Source organism: Sceloporus occidentalis, unplaced genomic scaffold (genome assembly GCF_023333645.1).
Source record: "Sceloporus occidentalis isolate IW3139 unplaced genomic scaffold, rSceOcc1.0.p SCAF_180, whole genome shotgun sequence".
Lineage (NCBI taxonomy): Eukaryota > Metazoa > Chordata > Lepidosauria > Squamata > Phrynosomatidae > Sceloporus > Sceloporus occidentalis.
The window spans coordinates 127216-147758 of NW_028317160.1; the positions used below are offsets into that span (position 1 = coordinate 127216).

The window sequence follows — 20543 nt, forward strand, 5'->3', positions numbered from 1 at the left end:
CAGAGGGAGGCTGGCAGTAGGTCAGCACTGCCGGATTGAGGAAGCTGACGATTGACAAGCATGTGGGAAGACAATGTATAAAGCTCTGAAATTTGTAGGTGGATGCTCAGCTACTACTTTGGATTCGCTTGTGTAATCAGCTGCTAGTGAAGCCCTGTGCCTGGACAGTAGTGTGCAGTTTTTGCTTCTTACCGGGGGAGATGAAGTGCTGGATCATCGTTGCCACTCTTTTGATTAATATGCCCCTTGGCAGTGCCTGGAATGCACGCTATGCGGTGGACTGCCCTGAACGCTGCGACAGTAATGAGTGTAAGAGCACCACGCGCTGCAAGAGGACGGTGCTGGATGACTGCGGGTGCTGCAGAGTCTGCGCCGCAGCCGTTGGCGAAACCTGTTACCGTACAGTTTCTGGGATGGACGGCGTTAAATGCGGGCCTGGTTTAAAGTGCCAGTTCTTTACCGAAGAGGACGATTTTGGAGATGAATTTGGGATTTGCAAAGGTAAATGTAACTAAACTCTCCCTCTCTTGTTTTATTCATTTACCAAACAGAAGTTTTTTGCAAGTACCGCTAGCTTTTCAGATGTAGAAACATAGAATTTGACAGCAGATAAGAACTTTTTGGCCATCTAGTCTGCCCTTTTTGTCCTGATGTAAGGACTAAAATTTTAATAGGTCCTTGAGTTTGTCTTAGAATAAGGGAAGCTTTATGCCTATCCCATGTGTGTTTCAATTCAATCGCTATTAGACTCTACCACTTCTTGGAGACGTTATCTACCACCATCTCAGTAAAGTAAAACTCCCTTATATTACATCTAAGCCTCTGACCCTCTCGTTTCAGATTATGACCTCTCGTTCTAACATTTCTCCTCCTTCGAAATAAACGTCCCTCCTGTACTTTGTTAAATCCCTTTGAGTATTTCCATGTTACCATCGCATCTCCCCTCTCTCTTCTTTCCCTCAAGACGTTCATATTATGTTATTCTATACATCTAAATCTTTTTATACCAGAGGTTATAAAGGAATTTGACCATTTAATTTTAACTTATACCTTTAATTACATGTATAATATTATCAAATAAAACAGTTGGTGTATTTAAAATCAAACGATATGAACATTAACAAGCATTTGCAACAGTATCAGCCCAAATGAATTCTTCTTGGACCAATATGTAAAACAGAAACACAAATGTACCAGCATACATCTTAATTACACATAATAAATGCAGTGCTAGAGACACACAGTAAACGATGAAACTCTCAGATTCTCAACATCTTTAATTTAACAAACTTGTTTCTGAAATAAGGATGGATATACCGTCTGTGTGGAGTCATATGCTCTCTGTCCATAATGTATCATTTCATAGCACATCAAGAATAAGAATTATTACCGACTTGAGTTTTTAGACTTGAGGTTGCAGTCTATGTACAACTAGCTGGTTTTTTTTCACCTGTATTCATTGGAGATTAACAAATAAACATAATGCATCTTAAATCACATCACATGTTTTACATATATATATATATATATACATGCATGCTACAGAATATTGATCTTTATATTCTTTGAGTAAGATTATAAGTAAAACTGACAATTATCTCTCTAGTGTCTCTGTAATAATTATGAATTGTGTTGAATTCATCTTTAGATGCTCAGTTTTAAAATAAAAGTGTCCCAGTTTCAATTAATACCCCAGAATAATAATAGAATAAAATATAATAGTTTATAAAAGAGTTGTGGAACTTTATGGTGCGGCGTCCTATTTATTTTTAGAAGCTTATTTCAGAAAAGTATTTTAAAATATTTAAAAACATGTAAAATTAATAAACATAAATCAATATTTGATAAAGGAATATAGAAATATAGCTTCTAGATGCGTTTCGAGTTTTCCGTTCTGATGGCCAGAGTGGGAAGAATAGGCATTTGTTTAACATCTGTTTTAACAATAGCGCAATCAGATGAGAGCTCATAAGCTGAAAGTGAGTTCCTTTATAGTGCCTGTCTGGGGAAATGGTCAAAAAGATTTAACACACTTGAAAACGCTGCAGCTTTTAAATTAGAAGCACCGTGTTATGCTTCTAGGACCCCCGGCTTTGCTTGCACTGGCACCCTTGTGATGTGCATGCGTCGTGCCATACCTACTATACATGAAAACCATATGGTCAGAGGTGCCTCTTTCCCATGTTTGTAGCAAATGTTTGCTGGAGGGGAGCAACATAGATATAGATTGTCCAGGGTGCAAGACAGCCTAGGGATAGCCCTGGTCAAGCACACTTACTGCATGCTTTTGGTAGACAAGCTGCCAAGAAATTGTTGTGGAATGAGTAGCTAAGCAGCATTTCTCTCTGATATCGTGCTGTACCAGTATTCACAATTACCCCAATAAGTAAAGCTGTGAGTATACTCATCATTTTTAAAGAAGACACAATAATACATGTTTATATTGAATGTTACAAAAGCAATATGAGTTGTATAATTAATGTAAATGAATGAAGATCTGGTTCATGTCTGAATTTGTGACACAAGCTGATATCAGTATCTTAGAGAAGGGAGATGCGGTTAGATCCTTAAAATACATCCATGGATGTATTAAAAAGCCAGGATATCATTTATAAAAAATAAGGAGGAGCAAAATTACAGCATCAGACTGTTTAGTAATGTGGCATGGTACTAGTTTCAATAATGGGTTACTGATACCTGGAACAGCCTTCTAGTAGAAGTGGTAGGGCAAATCAAATGAAATCACGCATGTGATGTGCTGATTTTCTGGTAGCACATAGGATAGGAAACTCACTGGTTGTGCCAGTTGGTATGTTTTTTTTCCTTGTAACCTGTATTTCCATGTTTCCTAAAGATACACAAATTAATTTTGGTGGGGGAAGCAGATAATATATGCAAGCATAAAATATAAAATATGGAAGCAATATCACAAAACTTATCATATATATAATAAGACAGACTTGGGTAACGCAGTGTGTCATCCCATTGGTTTTAAACGAAAGAGCTCAGCTTATGGTGGGAGGCTTGGTTGCAGGTGGACAGTCCCCATATCTCTATACTTCACCACAATGAGAGCAAAGGCAGTGGTAGTATCATACAATATATATATATATATATATATATATATATATATATATATATATATATAGTTAGATTAGATTGATTTCAAAAGGACTCTGGGTTTCCTTTGGAATAAAAAGTCTTTTTCTTGAACTCTCCCAGTAATTCTGTATTGTTCCAGAAAATTCTATCTCTTTAATTATTACCATATTTCTGTTTGAGTCCAGCCTTCAGCTTCTACCAAACCTTACAAATGTATCACATTCAAGAAGCACGTTTCACATAAATCATGTTTTGCTTTTTCATAAATACCTTGGGGAACAATTTTTTTTAATTAAAAAAAGCATTTCTTCCTGTGCAGATGCTAGAACACATTTTATTATCTGGAACTTGCCTTGAAATATCTATTTTAGTTACTATTAACTGGGGGGCATTAAACACAAGATCATCTTTTAATTACTCAAGAGAGCTCACCACAAATTATATTTGTATTGTGTCACTAATATTTTGAGTTTGACTCATTTTGGCTCTCATTCGGAGTTATCTGAAGCTACAAGAACACACTGACCTAAATCTTTCTGTTGGCTGAGCCACAACTGGCAGTCGTTACGCATGAACGAAAGTCCGCCATGATAGGACCATGCAGTGTCATTCCACAGGGATCAGGTTAAAACTTGTACGGTGGGCTACTTGGTAGATGGGTGGGTATGGGGTAACATCATTCACAGGGCTGTATTAACAGTCTAAGCTACTGATTTAACCCTACTTGGGATTTACACCACATGCCAACATGTTTGCCAACCTGGTTCATGCAATTCAACTTTTTAAAAGGGTTTATTAGATTGTAAATCCACAAATTCTCTTTTTTAGTGTGTTTCTACGTAAATCTTATTGTCAGTTTGTATGTTGTCAGTATTAATGTTATTGTTAATTATGGCTGTCCCAATATTTTAAGAGTGCTACAGAATCTCCTGGCATTAAATAAACATAATGTGTTACCAGGCCCATCAGAGGGGTCCTGAGATACATGTTACGGTGGGGGAGATGGTGGTCTTGAGGAGGCCAACTTAGTTGCACTAGCTGCAGGGTGCTAGATCCCTTACTTTGGGAATGTGGTGATTTTAGGGGGTAGCTGTATCATTACACTATAAGTAGTATATCATGGTTTAATTGGCTCATATTTGTATAAACTATGTATGTGCATATACTAATTATGAATTTTAACCATTGTTAAAGAAGGTTTTCATTTATGCCACAAGCGCAATTATAGTTGGAGAGGCTAGGTGGACTTATTTGCCAAATCATCAGTATTCCAGCTTTATTTGACTTTTTTCCAGCACCAGGGTAATATGCAAAGAATCAATTTTTAACCTGCTGTAAAAGGGTTAATGCATTGGAGATTAAGGCCGTTTGACAACGAGGTGATTACATATGTAGGGTCTCACATAATTAATAAACTTGTTGAGTGTGACTTTGCCCTCACGCCATCCCCCACCCCACCAAACTGTAATAATGTTTGGAAGGACCTGCGTGAAAAACATAAAATAAACAAAACTTCCTTTACTTTTTTACTGTTTTCCAGAATGTCCATATGGTACGTACGGTATGGAGTGTCGAAAGAGCTGTAATTGTCCTTCTGGAATATGTGACAGGGTGACAGGCAAATGCTTGAAATTTCCATTTTTCCAGCTCACTGGAGGAAAGTCAGGAAACAAACTGAGACGGGTTTCCCATTCAGGTATTTTTCTTCTTTTTATATTGGGATGTCTAGTAATTTCAAACTTAAAGTAAACTACATTCCTTCAGGATTGAGGTGTGAAACTTTATTGTTAGAGATAAATGTTGCTAAAATATTTTATATTATTTTAAAAAAATGGCAGAAATGTGTTCACTCCTCTGATCTCTCTCCGTGGAAGTTATACTAGACAGGAGTATTTTAACAAAATAAGGGATTAACTGATAAATTAATTATTTCCTGAATTATTATTTATTTATTTTTTTTGATAGCCGAGATAGCCAGTAAGACAAATTTGTCCCTGAAACGTTCAAGTTCTTCAGTAAAATTATATCCTTTTATCTTGATGAAAAAATGATAAGGCATTTCTTCTGGATTTTTTTTTTTAGATACAGAAATGTCATCTGGTGACGGGAACAACTTAAAAGAAGAATTGTTAAAAGAGAAATCTGTTCGTTCACCTGAAATAAAATGGTTAAATCCACGCTGAAAACCAATCAAAGGACATTCAATTTGATTTAAAACGTTGACAAATATTGCAAAAGGAAACTCGTAGAACAATCTGGATGTATAAAAAAACTTTGAAGACGCCGGTATCTTTTTAATTTATAATTTGTGAGAAAACGTTGATGGCTTCGGAGTTAGTGCAAAAAAAGCCACTTGTACAAATTTGTTCCATGATGTAATGTTTTTTTTTTTCTTCAATATTTTGTAATTGTATAGTAATATAAATTTATTTTGGATCAATTTCAAAGGATTTTCATTTATCCAACATAACTATTGCAGGTCTTGTGTATTTAATAACTAAAAGCTTTAATTTGTGTGTCTATCAGCTCTTGAAGTGTTTGTAATTTTATTGATGTAAATAAATCTGAAGTTTTTTTGTTAGCATTTCACAAATAGACCAAGACTAATTTTGGAGTATTTGATCAGAAACTGAAGAGAAACAAATTTACCTATGATGATGACATTTAAAAAAACCCCAAACCTTAAATTCCATTATTTTTAGATTAATAGTTAAAGTAATTTCTCAATATTTCAAACATGAAAATATATGCATTCGTAATAAAAATCCAGCTTTCAGCTGATACTACAGTTATTTGCCTGACTACAAGTAATAATAAGAATATATACGTATAACTATACTGGCCATAATAATGGATTATATATGCACCTAGTTTAATGTAATCTTTAGGGATAGGGAACAGGCAAATAATAGTTTAATATTGTGATATTAGCTAGTTCAGACTACTAATACTTGTGTTAGTTCCCCATAAAAAAACTACACAAAGAGTACAAATTGTTGCTTATAGTGAGTATACTTTGTTTTTCTATTTTAACATCTGTGCAAAGATGCCTGGTCTATGAATTGTACATAATATTTTAAATACAATTTCTGGAATAAAGACTCCTCATTAAAGTTTATATTTTTCTGTTTTATTTTTGCTGGGTACATAGTTCAGTTTCACAATAGTATAAAACAAATAGATGTGTGATAGTGGTCTCTAAGACAAGTGCTTCATGAAAACATCAACATGAAATTCCTTAAATGAAACAACTCTTCTTTAATTTTTTAAAGCAAAATATGACATCTTTACCAATGAATAATAAAACAACTTTTATTTTTTATGTAAGACAATGATAAACAGTTTCAGATAAATGTATTTATATATACTTTTGTTAATTTTGTAATTTTTTTTGGTCTTCCTAAAAAAAATGATTTATGATACTTATAACATATTACCTTTCATATATATGACTTAGAAACCTTATCTACTTGGCATATGAAACATCTCAGATATGTTAACTGTAAATACAGGTAATGCAGGTAAACCTTAAAAATGGAATTATATGTTCATGTTCCATTACAGTATAAACAGTCCAAAGGAATACATATTATGTGTGCCAATGTCTGCAATTAGGTAGATCCATTTTTCCTCTAAAGGTTCCAACCTATCTCTATTTGCTTACAAACAATATTTGTGGAATCATCTCTTCCATCCTGCACGTCTCCCCCTATGCTGTATCTGTGGGAACGTTTTTACAAGTTTGACTTTGCTGGTTTACTTTTCCTCCACCTCCTGCTTTTATCTCAACACAAACTTCCTCATTTCTATTAGTGCTTCCTATTTACTGAATAACTAAAGCCACTCATGTCTCATAATGTTACACTTCTTCCCTTCAAGATTTCAGACTTGGACAAGTAGGTAGCCATTGTATCCAGTTTTGGTAAGTTTTAGATCAGCACTTTATTTACAGCATTTTACCTCCTCTTTTCAAGGTTACATTGCCACAGAATGGAATAATACATGTGATAATTGTATTAAGTAAGCAACACAGAGGTGTCTGATCCAGAGTGAAAGATCACCAGCAATCAATGAGTAAATATACTATAGCATATTCATAAAAATTATGCTGTCAAAACATTGACCTGCAAGTATATTTGTTAACAACTAAACTACTAGCAGTCCCCTTTCAGTATACAATTTGTGTTTTTGGTGCTTTTGTACCTGACCAAAAACCAGTGCAAGGTGCTGTATGTGTTCATTTATACATACGTATATACATTCAGGAGACATCTAAGAAGCCTCTATCAACATACAGTCAACTGACTTCCACTAAGTCCAAAACTCAATGTTTTAATCATTAACTCGATGCACAATGCTTGGAGTGTGGTTCCCAGTAGCATGTGCCAGACACTTCTCTTGCTTGATGTAGACATCAGTCTAAAGCACAGTCATTGTAATTCTTCAAATTAAATTTACGGTTTATAGCGCAACTGAAAAAACTAATTTCATTCTATCACCCACTGTGTGCTCCCCTATCATCCTGTATACTTAAACATTTCATTGTAGCTTTTAGACAAATGGAACATCTAACGTGAAAATACAGATATATCTATAAGCCGTTGCACAAACTTGGGTGTGCAAACTGCAATAATCATAGAATCTATTTGTATTGCATTTCTGGAAAGTAAGTAAATAGCCAACATTTGTTTTATTTCTGAATTATTGCGCAACCATTTTAAATCAGAGCTGGGTGTTATTTTTGTAAATCTTTTGTTATACAGAAGCTGACTGTTCCCATAATGTTAGAAGTTTTACAAGATAGTTTGGTTCTGACAGTCTAAAGCTGTGTTTTGTAATCATAAACTATATGACCCAAAGTATGGACAGCTGACCATCACACCTATATGAGCGAGCTTATTGGACATCCCATGGGCATAAATATGGAGTTGCCCCTCACCCCTTTTGCAGATTTAACAGCCACCACTCTTCTGCGAAAGCTTTCTACAAGATTTTGAAGTGTTCCTGCTGGAATTTTTGCCCATTCTTCCATTAGAGCATTTGTAAGGTCGATGTTGGACGAGAAGGCATGGCTTGCAATCTCCGTTCCAGTTCCAAAGATTTTGAATGGGGTTCAAGTTCAGAGCTCTGTGAAGGACACTCGAGTTCTTCCACACCAAACTCATCCAACCATGTCTTTATGTAGCTTGCTTTATGCACTGGGGCACAGTCATGTCCATGTCTTGGTATGCTGTAGCATTAATATTACCATTCAATGCACCTAAGGGGCCTTACCAAATCCCTCCACCACCAATCTTTACAGTATGCAAAATGCATTCCGTCAGACCTCCAGACAACAAGGTGTGGTTCATCACTGTAAAAAAAACTTTCAACTGTTTTCTGTGACGGTGTGCTTTACACAACTGCAGTCAATACTTGGCATTGCGCAAAGTGATCTTCAACTTGTGTGCAGCTACTCGGCAATGCTAACGCATTTCATGAAGCTGTTGCTTCCAGAAGAAGTTTGGAACTGTTTGAAGTGCTTGGACCAAGTGATAAGATATGGAAAGGGATCCATCATCAGTATGACACCCTGCAGCTAATCAAACACGAAAAATCTTTCACTGTATGATCATCAAGTAGGGAGACCAAAGTGATTGGGATAGACAGAACAAATAAGATGGGATAATTATTTCAAATACAAAACTATTGGTATCCATCCAAATCACTGGCGTAACTACAGGGGCCCCTTGTTCGTGTCTCCTTGTGCCGGTTCAAACTAGTTTAGAAAAGGCCCTTCAGACCTGGATTGCACCGATCGAGGTCAGAAGGGCCCTTTCTAAACTATTTTGAACCGGCATGGGAAGACAGGAGCGTATCGAGGTCATGTGATGTCATGCGACCCCAAGGTGAAACCGAGGCTGCTCGCACACTGTGCAAGCAACAGCTTGATTGAGAGGAGAGGTAAGAGGAGGCGGGGATGTTGGTTTGTATGTATGTATGATTGTTAGCATGGATGTGTAGTTGTGTGTGTGAGCATGGATGTGTAATAGTGTGTGAGCATGCATGTGTAATTGTATATGTGTGCCTGTGTGACATTGCATGTGTAACTGTGTGTGTATGAGCATGCATGTGTAATTGTGTGTGTGTGCAAATGTATATGTTAGTGAGTATGAGCGCGTGCAATTTCTGATATTTGCCAGAGTGTATGTTGGAAGGGGGGTAAGGAGTGGAGAAGGCACAGACAAGTTGTTTGGGGGCAATGATGGCATATTTTGGGGGCCCGGGGCAATTTTCACACCAGGGCCCTGTGGTTTCTAGTTATGCCCCTGATCCAAACAGATTAATTTATGAAGGCACATTGAAAAACAACAAGCTGTTAATAGACTAAAGTATGCAGAAGCAACATTATCTTTTCCATTCTGACAAAAAAAACATATAAAATGTTAAACGACAACAAACTGTCACCCTGCAGCCAAAGAACACACTATAAGCAGTGGCGTCTCCAGCTTTCATATTTAGGGGGGGCACATGGGGGGCCAGGGACCAAAGTAGGGGGGCCAATTATAAAACGGCACATATACACTATATATATATATATATATATATATACATATATACACGTTAGACGTGCATTTTTAACTACATAATAGTAAAGACCGTGACAATATATATAAATATTAGACCCTGCTGCCGATATATAGAAATATTACACTCTGCTTCCGATATATATTAATATTAACCCCTGCTGCGGATATATATTGATATTAGCCCCTGCTGCGGATATATACTTATACCCTGCTGCCGATATACATAAAAATTATACCCTGCTGCCGATATATATTAATATTTGACCCTGCTGCTAATATTAATATATATTGGCAGCAGGGTCAAATATATATTATTGCCAATATATATTATTAGTCCCTGCAGCCAATATATATAATTAGCCCCTGCAGCCAATATATATAATTAGCCCCTGCAGCCAATATATATTAATATTAGCCCCTGCTGCCGATATATATATATAAATAGACCCTGATGCCACTATGAATATAAATACTAGACCCTGTTGCTAATAAATATTAATATTAGCCCCTGCTGCCAATATATGTTAATATTAGTTCCTGCTGCCAATATATATTAGCCCCTGCTGCCGATATATAGAAATATTAGCCCCTGCTGCCGATATATATAGTATTAGTCCCCGCTTCCTATATATATTAATATAAGGCCCTGCAGCCAATATATATTAATATTAGACGCTGCTGCCAATATATATAAATATTAAACACTGCTGTCAATATATAAATAAATATTAGACCCTGCTGCCAATATATAAATAAATATTAGCCCCTGCTGCCAAAACATAAATAAATATTTGCCCGTGCTGCCAATATATATATAAATATTAGAACCTGCTGCCAATAGACTTTATAGTGAAAAAATTGGACCCTACCTAAGCATTTTCTTGGGCCCCGCTCAACGCTTCCTTGCATGTAATCACTCCCTCCGCTACCATACCAAAAAAAAAATATTTGCCACACTGACTGCAGATCAGAGGAAGACCGTGAGAGTCAGTCCTGCACCGTGACATTGAGAGGTGCTCTCCCCTGTAACCATCCCCAGAGTCCCTTTGTCCCCTCATTCACTAAACCATACCGCTCTTTTACTTACACTCAGCACTGAAGGTATAGATCAAATAAACAACACATGGAAACAGCACTCCAGGTATTGATCAACTGAATAAGACATACAAATCCTATATTTGCAGGTAAACATAAATAATGTATGGGAATATAGCCGATACAGATCAACAGAATAATACAAAACCCAGCTTTGCAGGTATATATCAACTGGAAATTACATATAAACTCTGCATTAAAGGTATAGATAACCCCCCTAAATTACAGGCATAGATCACTGTTCACACACCCCAAAGCCAACGCTGGTGTCCACATTGCCCACATAGAACCTGACCAGCACCCAAATTACACACACATAGGATGTGCCATCTTTGTCGCCAAACAGCCCAGCATGAGTCAACATTGTCCCCAAACAGCTGAACGTACGCCATGTTTGTCCCATAAACACACTATCTGTGCCATCTTTGTCCCCATTGCCTAAACACCATGCTTATACAATCTTTGCTTTTTTGACAAATCAATAATACACCTATGATTCACAAACACTTTTACAGTCACTCACTAATTCACACAATCATTTATTCTTTCACACAAATTATTTACACATATTCATTAATGCATCCACACATTAACCCATTAATTCTCTCTCTCATTCTGACTCTTTATTTCAATATTCTTGCCACCTTTCTCCTTATCTACCCCCTCTCCCTCCCTATCTACCCTATCTAACCCCTCTCCTTCCCTCCCTAATCCCTCTCCCTCCCTATCTACCCTATCTCCCTCCCTATCTACCCCCCTCTCCCTCCCTATCTATCACCTCTCCCTCCCTATCTATCCTATATACCCCCTCTCCCTCCCTATCTATCCTATCTAACCCCTCTCCATCCCTACCCAATCTAACCCCTCTCCCTTCGCTCGCTCGTGAAGTCCCTGTCTCCCTGGTTCTGCCGCAGTGTGCGTGGCTTCACTGTTGAGCGCCGGATATGACATCATATACCGGCGCTCAACTTGAAATGCTGGCACTGCGACCAAGGCAGAGGCCTCGCGGAGAAGAGTGAGAGGCGCCGAACTCTTTCTGAAAACGTATTCCTCAGCGATCGTTCGGCGCCTCTCTCCTCCGCGTCTATTACAAAAAATAAAATAAAACAGACGGCGTTTCAATTGGGGGGGCACAGCATGATGTAGGGGGGGCCATGGCCCCCTCTGGCCCCCCCTGCCGACGCCACTGACTATAAGGAAGCATTATTAGCACCTGCATCTCCTCTGCATACCATATTAAGCTGTTGAGGTCACCAGATTGTTCTAAGGATATTTCCTGACACCTGCAAGGCCGGTAAATATTTCCTGTTTTTTGTTGTGTCTGCAAAAAACAGGAATTTACCAACTGGGAAGAAGTTACTTAACAGATTGTCATTCTCCGCATCTGACAACGAGTTTCCGTCTGGCATGGGGGTTTGTGCTCAAGTGTCTTTCTTTAAAAAGACTTCAGACAGGAATAGGTTATTTTTACCACTTAAACATAACAATATGCACTGAGCTAATACTTAACGAAAGTGCTCTAGGAACACATCATATGTCAAAGAGCAAACTTATAAACAAATTAACCTGGCAAACTAAACTATGAAGAAATCCAAATATTCTCATCATAAGAATACGATTGCCAAATACAAAGCGCAATAATATGGCCTTCCCGTAGCATATTAGTAATAATTGCCTAGCGCACACTGCATCGTCTGTGCCACGTGCCATCTATCAAAACGGCTCATAGTTACATAGTTACATAGGCTGAAAAAAAGACATGCGTCCATCAAGTTCAGCCTTTCCTATATAGGTTAATTTGTTGCTGTTGATCCAAAAGAAGGCAAACAAACCCCAGTTTGGCTCTTTCCAATTTTGCACAAACCAGGGAAAAAATTCCTTCTTGACCCCAAAATGGCAGTCAGATTTCTCCTTGGATCAATAAGCTGTTTCCCCATAATTAAAGATTATATCCCCAAATATTATGTTTTTCCATAGTTTTAAGGGAAAGAAGCCTTCTTAACAAAATGTAGAATACAGATGAAGTCAATAATTATTTGAACAGGGTGTCAGGACCCCAGGGGATGTGGTCAATGTAAGCTTGCCATCATGTCACAGTCCTTACATCAGCTAAGTCCTAACCCTAAACTAAAAGACGGAAAATTGAATGCACACTAATGCGGCAGCAGGCAAGACACATTCAAATACTTTTTTACCCATATCTATAATATACAGTACATTTAATAGTTTTGGATAACCTCCCAAGTAATACAGCATGTGTCTGGTTATTTGTATAACTGTGACATTCTAAGTACTAGCAAAGGGGTTTGGGGTGTTCTCCCAACTGATTTAGTGTATAGTGTATAGAGTAGGCATGTTATTGTATGATGTAAATGTGTGTACGTGTATGATGTTAGAGTGTCTTAGAGTGTATTAGAGGCAGTTTATACAATATGTGTGTAAATTAAGGAGGGGTCAGGGGCCACTTGGATTTACTTGCGCCCTAGGCCAGAGGTGCAACAGTCTCAAGCTATTTTATTGCCATCTAGGAAGGCATGGGCTAATGTTACGAAAGCAGGCTCAATATTTTAACATTGCCGATGTATGGAGTGGCGCCAAAGAAATCCTGAGGCTAGGCATCAGTAAACCTAGGCTCACTTCTGGAGGTGCCACAATGAAATGGGGTCCCTAAGAAGTTTTATTTAGCATATACATGGAAATGTCTTTGCACTTTAGAAATATACCTTTTCTAATATTTTGTCCTCTAATATATGGAGGGTTCAACAGCAATGCTTTAGTTTTCGACAATAAGCCTTTCATTTTAACGTACACAAGTAGAGCACAGAATATGGCCAGTGTATCTGGCGTTATCTAAATGATTTTGGCATACAGAAAATGTATAATACTGTGCAGAACACAGGTTTTTGAAGATAATTATGGTGCCAGCACAGCCTGTTCTGAACATCTGAACATCAGAGTACAAAATGCTGCGGGCAGAAAAGAGTTTTGTAAACAGAAAATGTCACAGAGGGGATTGCTTATAAAGAGCAGTTCTGGCTGAAAGTTTTAAAACTGGTGTTTTCATCAGGGGTAAAAACTAACAGACATTGTGGGGGACATTTCAGGAATTGCCCCATAGGCACAAACTACTTCCACAAAGTGGCAGATACTTTGCCTATCCCTGCATATTGTTCAATATTCCTTAGAGCATTCCATTGGTTACAATGAAATTCAAAGCCATTTTTAATTTAACATTGTTTTGTCAGAATTGTTTTTTTTATATAATTAATCCCCATTCTAAAATCACAAAGTCTCATTTTACATTGAAATCCTGTCGCAACCTATAAAATGAAAGATTTTTTAATTTTATGGACCATTTTAGGTGTCAGATGTTAAACTGTCTAGAATAACCCTTTACACATTATCCTCTTGGTGATATAATCCCATTCCTTATATTTTAGACCTTCATAATTTCCCTTTCACGTCATATCTTGCAAGGTGAAATGCAAAATACACTGTAATTCTGTAGAGTGTAGACCTTTATTAGACCTCATTAGCGGGAGGGGATGATTTACTAACTGCTCTAACAATAGGATTGTATGTCTACAACTTCGTAGGACGTAGGTCATCTGTTTTTCTATAGTTCCTCCCAAAATGATGTTTTTCACATAATTAATAAAGATATGGGATCTGCTAACCTGTCTATAGCCTAGTAAAAGGTTTGTGATTTAATAATATGTAAACTATGTACATTACATGAAGTAGATTTAAAATTGAATATTTCGGGATAGGTTGCATAGAATTCACGCGAACCGGGGGACAATATAGAGGAACCTGGGACAGACTTGATTGGTGTTGTCTATTTTTAGCTTTCTATTTCTGCTTCTTATTTTTGGTTTTGCTCTGTTTCCTCTGTGGCTTCCCTGAACTCTCTTTTCTTCTGCAACATATTTATGGTTGCTTACATAGGAAGTCCCAGGAATGTGTCAGGAACTAATGTTTTTCTTGGCACTGCCAGAATTCCTGGGTTGATAAGAGCTTTTAGGAAATATAGGATCATAAATTATCGTTTCCTCCTTATTACCAAGTGTCCATGAACGCAGCTTAAAGGGTAGCTAGTAAGCTTGTTAAAAGTAATCATATGTCAAGAGATGTCAACAACATTAACATCATTAAGAACAGTAGCAGGAAAACGCATTTTCAACTGAACATGGGGTGTTGATTTTAATATTTCTTTAAAGTATTTTTAACATCATACTTATGTGGGAAATGACTGTAGCCCATGTCTGACTTAGATTCTTTGGGGTTACTATTGCTTTTGAATTGATAAAGGGAGGTTCCATGCTCTCTGTTGTACTTAAAATGGAATGTTTGTCTAATAAAAACATGTATGATTTTATACTGCAATCCTTATTTCTTATACATGAGGGAAATGATAAATAGATGATAGGTGTCATTATCACGCCTATCTATATGTCTATTATCTAAACAGACGTTCGGCCTGGCTTGTGAAGAGTGTGAAAACATTGTGGGTTGGCTGGCTTACCAGCTTTGTCTGCAGTATGTCTGATTGTGATAACTCCATATCAGCCAGGGGGTCCCTAGGTGATTGAAAGACAAACACTGGGCAAAAAGGCTGCAGGAAAAAGGCCCCTGAGGTTGATGGGCATTGGGCGGCTGTCCTTTTGCCCTGTGTTAATTAAAGATCTGTATCTGTGTAGATATATTCAAAGCCAACGGTCCAAATCAGCTATGTACGACTTGTTTATTATAGTTATAATATTATAATTAATTGATGTTGTTGTTTAGTGTCTACAGATTCTGAAATGCTTCCCTTTCACAAGAATTAAGACATCATAACTATGTATGATTATTTTTTTCTTTATCCTATTTCTGTTGTTAGGTCCCTGATTGTTGTTTATTGGTCCAGACATCCTTTGCAAAGGTGGCTGAAGAGAGAAAAGCGATATGAAAGGATAGGAAATGGTCAGATAACGCTAGCTCTGCCACAGGCTGCGGGCAATCTTTGCTTCCATCCGGTAAAAACAATTACACACTAAATATAGTTAGTTTTAATTATTAAATGTAGTTATGGTAAAAGCCATGGCCTGCACCAGAAATCTTGGGGCCCAGTACAAGCTTGATGTCTGGGCCCCCATGCCCCTCCCATTAGCCCACCCAATGTCCATCCCTCTGCCCCACCCATTACTTTATCTTAAGATCCACCCATAAGCACACATTATAAGAATAGGGCAAGCCTAGGGTTGATGGCAACTGGGTGCAGTATTTCTTCAAGGTCCCCTCTAACTCCGGCAAACACAAACTAAGACGCAGACTAGCTTTAACACCCACTCACTCTAACTAACACTGTACACAGACATTATTTCCCCCTCTTTCTCCTCACCCCCTTCCAGGTGCCACTAACCCTAGCATCACCACTGCGACCTAGGGGTATGTCCGGGGGAGGAGCTGGTTTTAGGGGCCTCTTGGCCAAGCAGGGCGGCCAGGCTCAGTACCGGTTCTACCCCCTGATGGATGCATTGGTAAAAGCTATGACAGTTCTCCTTTAATTATGCTAAAAGCTGTGAGATCATTCCCCTTCAAGCATCCTCCAACTACTTCTAGCTGTAGTATAGCTGTATATAATTTTATGTTATGAAACTTTGGCTCATATCCCAGACAAAGAAGCTCAGTCACCGCATTTTACAGGCAAACATAAGCTGTTGAGAACTGATGGGCACAAAATATGGAGGTGGGAAGCAGCAGGTTTCCAGTACACATAGTGCTAATGCACACTAGATAATATTCATACATGTGATTCATTGAGTAAAGATGTTCTTCAAAAGTGAAATAGCATTTTGTCACATACAGATAAAAGCCTGAAAACGGCAGAACTTTTCATTTGATCTTACTTAGGTTGTAAATAAAAACTGGCAAATATACGTCAGTATAGAAATCATGTATACGCAATTAAAGTGTATAATTCACCAGGATGTCACATATACATATATATATATATATATATATAACTTATATAATTATAATTTTGTTCATAATGCAGTACATGTACTCTGCAACATAAAGTGATCCAACAGTTTTAATTTTGGCACACACCTAAAGTGGACTGGAGTCAAGCTATCAGACACTTTCAAATCAGTGGTCATGCCATCAGACGCTTTTTCATTACATTAGCAAAAGCTGCATTAGACCTGGAAATGTGATAATAATCATATAATGTTACAATTTTTTGTGGATTTTGCAGAGTTCTCACACAAATATATCTCCCTGCAAAATTAGATACGTTTATTAAACAAATTAAAGGTAAATATCTAGCAAATTACCTTTTATAACATTTCTGCATATATTACAAAATTCCACGGTTGGACCAACACATTTACACTGCACATATCTCACACACACACCCCTATATAATATCTTACAATATGGTGCATTTTTACTGTGGAAATTTAAAGATATAGCACCCCAATTACCAGCGCAGTACTTGATCAATGTCATATTTCAACATTCTACATGGGTTTAAAAAAAATTCCCCCATTGGACCAATACAGTTACACAGCACATATCTCAAACACATGCCCCTCTATTATTTCTGAGAATATGGTGCATTTTTACTGTGGAAATTTAAAGCTATAGGGCCCCAAATATCAGTCCAGTAGACAGCAACCGTCATTTTTCAACATTCTACAGGGGGTTAAAAAAAAATTCCCCATTGGACCAATACAGTTACACTGTATATATCTCAAACACATAACCCTCTATTATTTCTGAGAATATGGTGCATTTTTACTGTGGAAATTTAAAGCTATAGGGCCCCAAATATCAGCCCAGTAGACAGCAACCGTCATTTTTCAACATTCTACATGGGGTTAAAAAAAATTTCCCCATTGGACCAATACAGTTACACTGCAGATATCTCAAACACATGCCCCTCTATTATTTCTGAGAATATGGTGCATTTTTACTGTGGAAATTTGAAGCTATAGGGCCCCAAATATCAGCCCAGTAGAAAGCAACCGTCATTTTTCAACATTCTACAGGGGGGTTAAAAAAAAAATCCCCATTGGACCAGTACAGTTACACTGCAGATATCTCAAACACATGCCCCGCTATTATTTCTGAGAATATGGTGCATTTTTACTGTGGAAATTTAAAGCTATAGCGCCCCAAATATTAGCCCAATTCATAGCAAATGGGATTTTTCTAAAATCTACAGAGGGTTAAAAAAAATTCCTCCATTGGACCAATTCAGTTACAGTGCAGATATCTCAAACGCACCATTCTCTATGATTTCTGAGAATATGGTGCATTTTTACTGTGAAAATTTAAAGCTATGGCGCCCCAGATATCATCCCAGTGGACAGCTAATGGGATTTTTCAACATTCTACAGAGGGTTAAAAAAAATTCCCCCATTGTACCAATACAGTTACACTGCAGATATCTCAAACACATGCCCCTCTATTATTTCTGAGAATATGGTGCATTTTTACTGTGGAAATATAAAGCTATAGTGTAATTTAGTTATAAATATAAAGGTCCTGGTATATGTCACTGTCAAACAACCCCCCAATATGTGTTCAGCAACATCTCCTGAGTATGGTGATACCCCACATGTATAGGTTTGTCAGATTGTTTGGCTGGTAAAAGGCTACTTTTGGGACATGCGTAATTCAGGTAGTCATTTGGTCATTCTGCCTCTATATCCTCTTTGGATCATCTTTGAAGCAGACTACTTCAATTTACCCCATCAAACCATATATTTTTGAAAACTAGACACCACAAAGTATTTCAAATGCTGGTATTTTAACCCTTTTATGCATGTGATTCTACTACCTGTCTTTCCCAAAATTTAATTTTGTTTTTTTTTCCACACAAATTGTACTTCAGGAATGAATTCATAGCTCCTGGTATGCGTCACTATCAAACAACCCCCCAATGTGTGTTCAGCAACATCTCCCGAGTGCAGTGATACCCCACATGCATGGGTTTGTCGGGTTGTTTGAGATTTAAAATCCCACATTTGGGAAGTGCGCTTTTTTTCTCTATTTTGGTCAGTCTGTATCTATGCCCTATTTTTGAGACAGGCCACTCCAATTTACCCCATCAAGCCATTTTTTATTAAATTAGACACCCCTTGGTTATTTGAAGTGCTTTTATTTTAACTCTTTGTATGTTGAGATTTTAGGACTTGCTCAAAATAATAAACTTTTTTTATTTTTTTTTTATTTTTATTTATTTATTTTTTTTACACATTTTGCTGGTACTGGATGGTTCCTCTGGTGACATCACTGCATAATTATTTTTAAATGTTAGCACATTTTTTTTTAAGCTTCTATTTTCCTTTTTTTTTGATATTTTACTAATCACATTGTGATTAGAAAGCTGGGCTCCATTGACTTGCATGGTTGAGTGCAGTGCCTGTATTCAACCTGCAAGTGGAGCCAGAGTTCTCTAGAGGGTCTGGCGAAGAGTTCTTCTTATTTTACTAGGAATTTTACTAGGAATGGTGGTCTGACTGATCCATGGATAGTAGGAGCTATCCGTATGAGGGACTGACTGGTGATTCCTCAGCCCTCAAACAGGGGTATCCAGCCTTGGGTACAGTAACCCTGTAACATTGGTGGCAGCAGTGGGATGAATCCCACGACTTGGATGAAATCCAAACCACCAACTGGCCAGAGCATATATGGAGCAGGTCTATGAGAATTGAAGACGAGAGACACCAAGAGATATCCTGGAGGCATGTAGCAAAAGAAAGGCTACCCTAATTGCAGACTGCAGAGAGATGGACCAGCACCAGGATGCCTCAGAGAAAAGCCTCAGACCGAGTGCTCTACAAAAGAACATTCTATCTCTGCACAGCAGCAGCAGCCGCCGCGACGGCGAGGGAGACCTCCATCCTCCACGCTGCAGTCCCGCCAGCCGCAGCCGGGAGACAGGTCCCGGTGTCCGCACTCGCTCCTCTTCACACCACCTAGTGGCGCCGGCAGGAACTAAATCGGCTTATACTGGGAAATTATGTATACGCCACACGCAAGATGGCCTCAGAGGAAATAACGTAACGACAATTTGAATATTTGGTGGGACATCTCTAATTGGCGCCAAACTCCTGTGCCTATTTAAGAGACTCTCAAACATTCAGCCATTGCCTTCTGATGGTCGTGCCTATCTCGGTAGTGCCTATCTCAGTACGCGTTCCAGTTGTTTTCCTGTTATTGATCCGGCTTATCCCACGACGTTCCTGTTCTCCGGTATCCTGACCTCGGCTTATCCCACGAGGTTCCTGTTCTCCGGTATCCTGACCTCGGCTCTCTGGACCATCCCTTACCAGTCCTACCTGACTTCGATGTCTCCTTTCTACGCTGTGTCGTGACAGAGGGAATGCCATATTTTTACAGATATGTGCCATATATTTCAATATTCACTTGTGTTTAAATAAATGTTACTAGTTTTGCATAAAAGAATATAAAAATATTTATATTATTTAACCCATTAACGACCTTTGCCGGTTCAGGACCGTCACGGAAAGACGGTCACTTAACGACCTTTGACGGTCCACCTCCTAAACTTCAATGGTGTCGCCAGAATGCCTCGATCAGGAGGCATTCAGGGACACCAAACACTTACCCTGGGATGGACTGTGACCGCTCCGGAGAGCGGTCACAGCCGCCGCTGCCGGTGATCTTCACCATCGGCAAGATGGCGACCGTCCTGAAAAAAAATAATAAAGACGAAAAAGTTCGCTAGAAGGTCTCCAGACCCTCTAGAGAACTCTGGCT

At 38.1% G+C, this 20543-nt stretch overlaps 1 protein-coding gene across 3 annotated transcripts; it reads left to right on the forward strand.

Annotated features, from left to right (window-relative positions):
- The first annotated feature begins 200 nt into the window (after positions 1-200).
- LOC149278788 (endothelial cell-specific molecule 1-like) lies at positions 201-5285 on the forward strand. 3 transcript variants are annotated; one of them, XM_089501743.1, is made up of 3 exons: positions 201-501; positions 4643-4798; positions 5185-5285. In XM_089501743.1, the coding sequence occupies exons 1-3, from the start codon at positions 201-203 to the stop codon at positions 5283-5285; spliced, it is 558 nt and encodes a 185-aa protein (XP_089357869.1). The 3 variants fall into 3 exon arrangements, with proteins under 3 accessions (XP_089357869.1, XP_089357870.1, XP_089357871.1); XM_089501744.1 differs by having other exon boundaries at positions 5191-5285; XM_089501745.1 differs by lacking the exon at positions 4643-4798.
- Positions 5286-20543: the final 15258 nt, after the last annotated feature.